The following is a 12023-nucleotide window of genomic DNA, read 5'->3' on the forward strand; positions in this document are numbered from 1 at the left end:
CTAAAATCTCTCTTCATGACTTCCTCTCCCATGTCATTGGTGCCAATCTGTATTAAGACTTCTGGCTGCTCCCCCTCCCCCTTTAGAATGCCCCAGACCCAATCCCGGACCCTGGCACCTGGGAGACAATATGCAATCTGGGTGTCTCTATTATGTCCACAAAGTATTGTCTCTATTCAACTAACTATGGAAACTCCTATCACTATTGCAGTCCTCTTCACCGCTCTTCTATTTTGAGCCACAGTGCTAGAATCAATTCCAGAGACCCAGTCACTGTGGTTCCCTCAGGTCGGTCATTCCCCTCAACAGTATCCAAAGTGGTATACTTATTCTTGAGGGCAATGGCCACATGGGTACTCTGCACTGAGTGCCCATTTCCCTTCCTTCTCCAGACAGTCACACTGTTACCTGCTTTCTGTAACCTGGAGGTGACTACCTCCTATAGATCCTGTCTATCACTTCCTCGGTCGAAGGTCATCGAGCTGTAGCTGCACCTGCTGCAGATGTGGTTATCCAGGAGGCTGGAGGTCTCCCAGACTTCCAACATCTCACAAAAAGTACAAAACACTGCCCCTGGAGCCATTCTCACTGCACTGTGTCCTAAAAGATAAGGAATGAAAAGATAAAGAAGAAGAAGAAACATCAGATACTTAACTTGCCCAAGTCTGTGGAGTCTTATCCCCTTCACTTTAAATGCATGGCCTCCAGTGTTAGATAATTGACCTAGAAAAAGTTAGCTATTCGATTCTAACTCTCATAATGTAATAAAATTCAGTCTCTGATGCTCTGGGAAAAAAAGAACACCCTAGTTTGTCCAACTTCTCCTTGTAGTACATCATCCTTGAAAACTTCTGCATCCTCACTAAAACCCTCATTCTTCCTATAATAGAATGACCAGTATTGAATGCCTACTCTACGCTACTCAACCCTACTTTAGACACAATATGACCAGAGTTTTCTAAAGCTGCAAAATAACTTCCTGACTCCTGAATTGAAGGCCCCGCAATTGAAGGCAAACATTCTATTAGCCTTCTTATCACCCTATCAACCTGTGCAACAAATTTCAGGAAGCTAAGGACTTGGACCCCAGTATATTTCAGAACATTAATGCTGTTAAGGTTTCTGCTATTAACTTTGTATTTTCCCTTTCCATTTGATCTCCTAAAGTGCAACCCTTCACACTTCACCAGATTAAACTCCATCTGCTTTTTCTGCACCCATATCTGTATCTGATCCTGCTGTATCCTTTGGCAGTCTTTTGACAACATTCAGCTCACAAAATTGTCTTGGTTAGGCCTAAAACAGTTTCTGAAATATATCAGTAGGTACTGTGGACTTAAAGGAAGAAAGAGGGGCAGAAACATAAGGCAGAGCATTTCAGAATGGCAGCTGAAAGCACAATCATCGGACAGTGTCACAGGAATTGGTGATGTGTGTGAGGCCAGAACTAGGATCAAAACCATTACACAAGATAGAAGAAGCCCTTACAGAGATTTGAAACCAAGGGTGATAATTTCAATGTTGAGTAGAGCTGAACTAAATTAGGTCAGTGACTGTAGGGACACTGGATGAATGGGACTTGTCCTGATATAGGATATTGGCAGCAGAGTTTTCTTAGTTCAATTTTATGCGGTGGAATTTGTGCTGAGCAAGACAAATTACAACAGTCAAATTCAGACTAACAAATGCAAGGAACATTTTGAATATAAAAGTGTTAAACAAAAATAACTTTCAGGAAGACAATATTCAAAAGTTGTTTTTCTCTGAAGCATATTAACAATACTTTATAACTGCTTGGTGAAAATCCAGGGCTCTGTAAATTACAGCCCTGTAGTGTACAAGGACTACAGCACACAGTACCACCATCTTCTCATTATGCCAGTCTGAGTACAATCATAGACATTCTGCAATAAAATAAAGAAGGCACAAACAAAAAAGGTGGAGATGAGAATGTTAAAATATTATAGCAAGGGCAAAATATATAAAAGATAAGGTATTAAGAAACTTATGGCAGATCATTTAACTACTTTCTTTTTAACTTTATTTGTTAGCTTAGTACCTGGCCTGCATAACTGAAAGCAGATTGTTGCATGGAGATTAGTGAAGCAAGAGACATGCAGAGAGAGAGCAAGTGAGAGAGAGAAAAGAAAAACCTTTCGTTTAGTTTTGCCTACCATTCTGAAGTAATCAGCCAGATGAGCCGAGGACCATTGAAGTACATCGTTACGATTTGGAAGTTTTCTGAAAGCCATTTTTGATGATGTCTCAGTTTATTTTTTACTTGATTTCATATTATAACATTCAGCAGTAAAAAAAAAACTGGTCTTTTCTCTTCCTGTCACAAACCACAACCTCCACAGAAGTTAGAAAGGAAGTGCGTAGGGTGCCGATTAATGAATAAACAGAGTATGATTCTTAATACGGTAAATGCTTGACAAAAATGCTCTTTGAAAGAATATGAAGCAGCCAGAAATATTTCAGTGGGACTTTAGGCTGTCCTTCATCATTTACTTTCAAAAAATCTGCACAGAAATGGACGACTAATTTCCTTCGCTACTTCCTTTCCTTATTCTATAGAATTGAGGAGGAAGTTTAGCAGAAATCACCCTTCTTCCATGATATCAAAAGCTAGCAAGACCCATGTTTTAATAAACTGAATAAACTTATTCAGCAGTTATTCACTATGAGCTGAATATATTTATCTGAACTAAATATGATAGTCGTACATTCTGCCCACTTGTATAGAACACAAAATGATCAACTACACCAAGAAAAAAATCCTCAAAATTATTATTGATTTAATATTTGATTGAGCTTTACAAGTAAAATACTGTAAAGTTGAAATAAAAATTAAAAATGCTGTAAACACTGGAAATCAGGTGGAAAAATGAGTAAATATTTCAGGTTGATGGAACTGGGATAAGTTAGAAAATTATTCTTTCTCTAGCATTGTTGCCTTATCAATGGAGTTTTCATAATTTTCTGAGTAAGATTTCTAGTGCCAGCAACAATTCACAAAGAATAATGCACAATCAGATACTAATTTCAACCTGGAATTTAATTTAAGGTTCAGGTGGAGAGATATCATTGAACTGAACTGGTTATTTAGAGACATTGAAATTCAGTTTGAAAAGTCAGGAATCAATGGTGATACACTATTCTATATTCTCTAAACCTTTCAGCAATGATGCCTGTGCTAGCCTTGATGTCAATCCAAACTAAACCCATCTGCCTGTACATAATTTATATCCTGCTAATTTCCATCAGTCTGCTATCATAACTGCTTCAATCATTCCACTAGCAGTGCTTGTGGCATATTGTGTAAAAAAAAAACTTGCCTTATAAATCACTTGAAACAACTCCCATTCACTTTCGACCTTTGCCCCCTAGAAATGGGAACAAAGACTCTGACCATCTACCCAATCTATAAGATTCCATCAGGTCACCCCGCAGCCTCTAATTCTTGTGACAAAACTATCTAAGATTGCCGTCTTCTCTTTACAGCGAGAACTCTGTAATCCAGGCAATATTTGCGTGAAGCTCCCAGGAAACATCTCCAAAGCCTCCACACCCTTCTTGTAACAAAGCAGAGCTGCTCACAATACCCCAAAGCAGCAGCAACATGACTTGTTGATTTTTATACTCAGCACGGTGACTGATGAAGGCCAAAAGTACTCTGAACACCCACAATAATTGTGATGTCACTATTGATTTTTACCCACTGATTGCACTGCAGTTCATCCTGCAAGAGGTCCAGTTTCCTGTTAAACACCTCACAGTGCTCAGATCAAACACCATCAGCCGTTTCTTTGCACACATTACCAACTGGTCCTGTTTCATACATTTATTTTATTTTAACGTTAACAGGCACCTTCTGGCCCAACGAGCTTGTGCCAACCAAAGACACCCATGTGACCAGCCTACTAATTTGGACATCTTGGGCATGGAGAAGGAATCCCACGAGGTCACAGAAAGAACATGCAGAATCCTTACAGACAGAGGAGGAACATTATGTCAATGTATTTCACTATCCATAACCACACCAATTATATGTCATTTACAAATTAAGCTCACCTAGGTTCTGTCCAAAGGGATTTATATATCACAAACAATACAGATCCCAGCAATGATACCAGAAAAACACGAATGACAACAACCTACAGTCAGAGTAACATGACTGATCACACACCTACACTCAGAATAACATCACTGATCACACAACTACACTCTGAATAACATCACTGATCACACAACTACACTCTGAATAACATTACTGATCACACAACTACACTCAGAATAACATCACTGATCACACAACTACACTCAGAATAACATCACGTATCGCACACCTACACTCAGAATAACATCACTGATCACACACCTACACTCAGAATAACATCACTGATCACACACCTACACTCAGAATAACAACACTGATCAGACACCTTCACTCAGAATAACATCACAGATCACACAACTACACTCAGAATAACATCACTGATCACACACCTACACTCAGAATAACATAACTGATCACACAACTACACTCAGAATAACATAACTGATCACACACCTACTCTCAGAATAACATGACTGATCACACAACTAAACTCTGAATAACATCACTGATCACACAACTACACTCTGAATAACATTACTGATCACACAACTACACTCTGAATATCATCACTGATCACACAACTACACTCAGAATAACATGACTGATCACACAACTACATTCTGAATAACATTACTGATCACACAACTACACTCTGAATAACATCACTGATCACACAACTACACTCTGAATAACATCACTGATCACACAACTACACTCTGAATATCATCACTGATCACACACCTTCACTCAGAATAACATCATGAATCACACAACTACACTCAGAATAACATCAGTGATCACACATCTACACTCTGAATATCCTCACTGATCACACAACTACACTCTGAATAACATCATGGATCACACACCTACACTCAGAATAACATCACTGACACACCCCTTCATTCAGAATAACATCACTGATCACACACCTACACTCAGAATAACATCACTGATCACACAACTACACTCTGAATAACACCACTGATCACAAAACTACACTCTGAATAACATCACTGATCACACACCTAAACTCTGAATAACATCACTGATCACACAACTGCACTCAGAATAACATCACGGATCACACACCTACACTCTGAATAACATCACGGATCACACACCTACACTCTGAATAACATCATGGATCACACACCTACACTCTGAATAACATCATGGATCACACCCCTTCACTCAGAATAACATCACTGATCACACACCTACACACAGAATAACATCACTGATCACACAACTACACTCTGAATAACACCACTGATCACAAAACTACACTCTGAATAACATCACTGATCACACACCTAAACTCTGAATAACATCACTGATCACACACCTACAGACAGAATAACATCACGGATCACACACCTACAGACAGAATAACATCACTGATCACACACCTACACACAGAATATCATCACTGATCACTCACCTACACTCAGAATAACATCAAGGATCACACACCTACAGACAGAATAACATCACTGATCACACACCTACACTCTGAATAACATCACTGATCACACAACTACACTCTGAATAACATCACTGATCACACAACTACACTCAGAATAACATCACGGATCAGACACCTACACTCTGAATAACATCACTAATCACACACCTACATTCTGAATAACATCAGGATCACACAACTACACTCTGAAAAACATCACTGATCACACAACTACACTCTGAATAACATAACTGATCACACAACTACACTCTGAATAACATCACTGATCACACACCTACACTCTGAATAACATCACTGATCACACAACTACACTCAGAATAACATGACTGATCACACAACTACACCCAGAATAACATCACTGATCACACACCTACACTCTGAATAACATCACTGATCACACAACTACACTCAGAATAACATGACTGATCACACAACTACACTCTGAATAACATCACTGATCACACACCTACACTCTGAATAACATCACTGATCACACAACTACACTCAGAATAACATCACTGATCACACACCTACACTCAGAATAACATCACTGATCACACAACTACACTCAGAATAACATCACTGATCACACAACTACACTCAGAATAACATCACTGATCACACAACTACACCCAGAATAACATCATGTATCGCACACCTACTCTCAGAATAACATCACTGATCATACACCTACTCTCAGAATAACATGACTGATCACACAACTACACTCAGAATAACATCACGGATCAGACACCTACACTCTGAATAACATCACTAATCACACACCTACATTCTGAATAACATCACGGATCACACAACTACAGACAGAATAACATCACGGATCAGACACCTACACTCTGAATAACATCACTAATCACACACCTACATTCTGAATAACATCACGGATCACACTACTACACTCTGAATAACATCACAGATCACACACCTACACTCAGAATAACATCACAGATCACACAACTACACCCTGAATAACATCACTGATCACACACCTAGACACAGAATAACATGACTGATCACACACCTACACTCTGAATAACATCACTGATCACACACCTTCACTCAGATTAACATCACTGATCACACAACTACACTCAGAATAACATCATGGATCACACAACTACACTCTGAATAACATCACTGATCACACACCTACACTCAGAATAACATCACAGATCAAACAACTACACCCTGAATAACATCACTGATCACACACCTAGACACAGAATAACATGACTGATCACACACCTACACTCTGAATAACATCACTGATCACACACCTTCACTCAGATTAACATCACTGATCACACAACTACACTCAGAATAACATGACTGATCACACAACTACACTCAGAATAACATCATGGATCACACAACTACACTCTGAATAACATCACTGATCACACACCTACACTCAGAATAAAATCATGGATCACACAACTACACTCTGAATAACATCACTGATCACACAACTACACTCTGAATAACATCACGGATCACACACCTAGACACAGAATAACATCACTGATCACACACCTACACTCAGAATAACATCACTGATCACACAACTACACTCTGAATAACATCACTGATCACACAACTACACTCAGAATAACATCATGGATCACACACCTACACTCAGAATAACATCACTGAACACACACCTAGACACAGAATAACATCATGGATCACACACCTACACTCTGAATAACATCACTGATTACACACCTTCACTCAGAATAACATCACGGATCACACACCTACACTCAGAATAACATCACTGATCACACACCTACACTCTGAATAACATCACAGATCACACACCTACACTCTGAATAACATCACAGATCACACACCTACACTCAGAATAACATCACTGATCACACACCTACACTCTGAACAACATCACTGATCACACACCTACACTCAAAATAACATCACGGATCACACACCTAGACACAGAATAACATCACTGATCACACACCTAGACACAGAATAACATCACGGATCACACACCTAGACACAGAATAACATCACTGATCACACACCTAGACACAGAATAACATCACGGATCACACACCTAGACACAGAATAACATCACGGATCACACACCTAGACACAGAATAACATCACTGATCACACACCTACACTCAGAATAACATCACTGATCACACACCTACACTCTGAACAACATCACTGATCACACACCTACACTCAAAATAACATCACGGATCACACACCTAGACACAGAATAACATCACTGATAACTCACCTACACTCAGAATAACATCACTGATCACACACCTACACTCAGAATATCATCACTGATCACTCACCTACACTCAGAATAACATCACTGATAACTCACCTACTCTCAGAATAACATCACTGATCACACACCTACACTCAGAATAACATCACTGATCACTCACCTACACTCAGAATAACATCACAGATCACACACCTAGACACAGAATAACATCACTGATCACACACCTAGACACAGAATAACATCACGGATCACACACCTAGACACAGAATAACATCACGGATCACACACCTAGACACAGAATAACATCACTGATCACACACCTAGACACAGAATAACATCACGGATCACACACCTAGACACAGAATAACATCACGGATCACACACCTAGACACAGAATAACATCACTGATCACACACCTAGACACAGAATAACATCACGGATCACACACCTAGACACAGAATAACATCACTGATCACACACCTAGACACAGAATAACATCACGGATCACACACCTAGACACAGAATAACATCACGGATCACACACCTAGACACAGAATAACATCACTGATCACACACCTACACTCAGAATAACATCACTGATCACACACCTACACTCTGAACAACATCACTGATCACACACCTACACTCAAAATAACATCACGGATCACACACCTAGACACAGAATAACATCACTGATAACTCACCTACACTCAGAATAACATCACTGATCACACACCTACACTCAGAATATCATCACTGATCACTCACCTACACTCAGAATAACATCACTGATCACACACCTACACTCAGAATAACATCACTGATCACACAACTACACTCTGAATAACACCACTGATCACAAAACTACACTCTGAATAACATCACTGATCACACACCTAAACTCTGAATAACATCACTGATCACACACCTACAGACAGAATAACATCACGGATCACACACCTACAGACAGAATAACATCACTGATCACACACCTACACACAGAATATCATCACTGATCACTCACCTACACTCAGAATAACATCAAGGATCACACACCTACAGACAGAATAACATCACTGATCACACACCTACACTCTGAATAACATCACTGATCACACAACTACACTCTGAATAACATCACTGATCACACAACTACACTCTGAATAACATCACGGATCAGACACCTACACTCTGAATAACATCACTAATCACACACCTACATTCTGAATAACATCAGGATCACACAACTACACTCTGAAAAACATCACTGATCACACAACTACACTCTGAATAACATAACTGATCACACAACTACACTCTGAATAACATCACTGATCACACACCTACACTCTGAATAACATCACTGATCACACAACTACACTCAGAATAACATGACTGATCACACAACTACACCCAGAATAACATCACTGATCACACACCTACACTCTGAATAACATCACTGATCACACAACTACACTCAGAATAACATGACTGATCACACAACTACACTCTGAATAACATCACTGATCACACACCTACACTCTGAATAACATCACTGATCACACAACTACACTCAGAATAACATCACTGATCACACACCTACACTCAGAATAACATCACTGATCACACAACTACACTCAGAATAACATCACTGATCACACAACTACACTCAGAATAACATCACTGATCACACAACTACACCCAGAATAACATCATGTATCGCACACCTACTCTCAGAATAACATCACTGATCATACACCTACTCTCAGAATAACATGACTGATCACACAACTACACTCAGAATAACATCACGGATCAGACACCTACACTCTGAATAACATCACTAATCACACACCTACATTCTGAATAACATCACGGATCACACTACTACACTCTGAATAACATCACTGATCACACACCTACATTCTGAATAACATCACAGATCACACAACTACATTCTGAATAACATCACGGATCCCACAACTACACTCTGAATAACATCACTGGTCACACACCTGCACTCTGAATAACATCACGGATCACACAACTACAGACAGAATAACATCACGGATCAGACACCTACACTCTGAATAACATCACTAATCACACACCTACATTCTGAATAACATCACGGATCACACTACTACACTCTGAATAACATCACAGATCACACACCTACACTCAGAATAACATGACTGATCACACAACTACACTCAGAATAACATCACGGATCAGACACCTACACTCTGAATAACATCACTAATCACACACCTACATTCTGAATAACATCACGGATCACACTACTACACTCTGAATAACATCACTGATCACACACCTACATTCTGAATAACATCACAGATCACACAACTACATTCTGAATAACATCACGGATCCCACAACTACACTCTGAATAACATCACTGGTCACACACCTGCACTCTGAATAACATCACGGATCACACAACTACAGACAGAATAACATCACGGATCAGACACCTACACTCTGAATAACATCACTAATCACACACCTACATTCGGAATAACATCACGGATCACACTACTACACTCTGAATAACATCACAGATCACACACCTACACTCAGAATAACATCACAGATCACACAACTACACCCTGAATAACATCACTGATCACACACCTAGACACAGAATAACATGACTGATCACACACCTACACTCTGAATAACATCACTGATCACACACCTTCACTCAGATTAACATCACTGATCACACAACTACACTCAGAATAACATGACTGATCACACAACTACACTCAGAATAACATCATGGATCACACAACTACACTCTGAATAACATCACTGATCACACACCTACACTCAGAATAACATCACAGATCACACAACTACACCCTGAATAACATCACTGATCACACACCTAAACTCTGAATAACATCACTGATCACACACCTACAGACAGAATAACATCACGGATCACACACCTACAGACAGAATAACATCACTGATCACACACCTACACACAGAATATCATCACTGATCACTCACCTACACTCAGAATAACATCAAGGATCACACACCTACAGACAGAATAACATCACTGATCACACACCTACACTCTGAATAACATCACTGATCACACAACTACACTCTGAATAACATCACTGATCACACAACTACACTCAGAATAACATCACGGATCAGACACCTACACTCTGAATAACATCACTAATCACACACCTACATTCTGAATAACATCAGGATCACACAACTACACTCTGAAAAACATCACTGATCACACAACTACACTCTGAATAACATAACTGATCACACAACTACACTCTGAATAACATCACTGATCACACACCTACACTCTGAATAACATCACTGATCACACAACTACACTCAGAATAACATGACTGATCACACAACTACACCCAGAATAACATCACTGATCACACACCTACACTCTGAATAACATCACTGATCACACAACTACACTCAGAATAACATGACTGATCACACAACTACACTCTGAATAACATCACTGATCACACACCTACACTCTGAATAACATCACTGATCACACAACTACACTCAGAATAACATCACTGATCACACACCTACACTCAGAATAACATCACTGATCACACAACTACACTCAGAATAACATCACTGATCACACAACTACACTCAGAATAACATCACTGATCACACAACTACACCCAGAATAACATCATGTATCGCACACCTACTCTCAGAATAACATCACTGATCATACACCTACTCTCAGAATAACATGACTGATCACACAACTACACTCAGAATAACATCACGGATCAGACACCTACACTCTGAATAACATCACTAATCACACACCTACATTCTGAATAACATCACGGATCACACAACTACAGACAGAATAACATCACGGATCAGACACCTACACTCTGAATAACATCACTAATCACACACCTACATTCTGAATAACATCACGGATCACACTACTACACTCTGAATAACATCACAGATCACACACCTACACTCAGAATAACATCACAGATCACACAACTACACCCTGAATAACATCACTGATCACACACCTAGACACAGAATAACATGACTGATCACAC

At 39.4% G+C, this 12023-nt stretch overlaps 1 protein-coding gene across 1 annotated transcript in view; it reads right to left on the bottom strand.

Annotated features, from left to right (window-relative positions):
- LOC140739091 (lymphocyte cytosolic protein 2-like) overlaps positions 1-2346 on the bottom strand; it is a 151728-nt gene extending 149382 nt beyond the window's left edge. Inside the window, exon 1 of the mRNA XM_073067036.1 lies at positions 2175-2346. Coding sequence (XP_072923137.1) covers positions 2175-2252 — 78 coding nt within the window. The 5' untranslated portion in view covers positions 2253-2346. The remainder of the gene's footprint in view (positions 1-2174) is intronic.
- Between the last annotated feature and the right edge of the window lie 9677 nt (positions 2347-12023).

Source organism: Hemitrygon akajei, chromosome 15, assembly GCF_048418815.1.
Source record: "Hemitrygon akajei chromosome 15, sHemAka1.3, whole genome shotgun sequence".
NCBI classification, from domain to species: Eukaryota; Metazoa; Chordata; class Chondrichthyes; order Myliobatiformes; family Dasyatidae; genus Hemitrygon; species Hemitrygon akajei.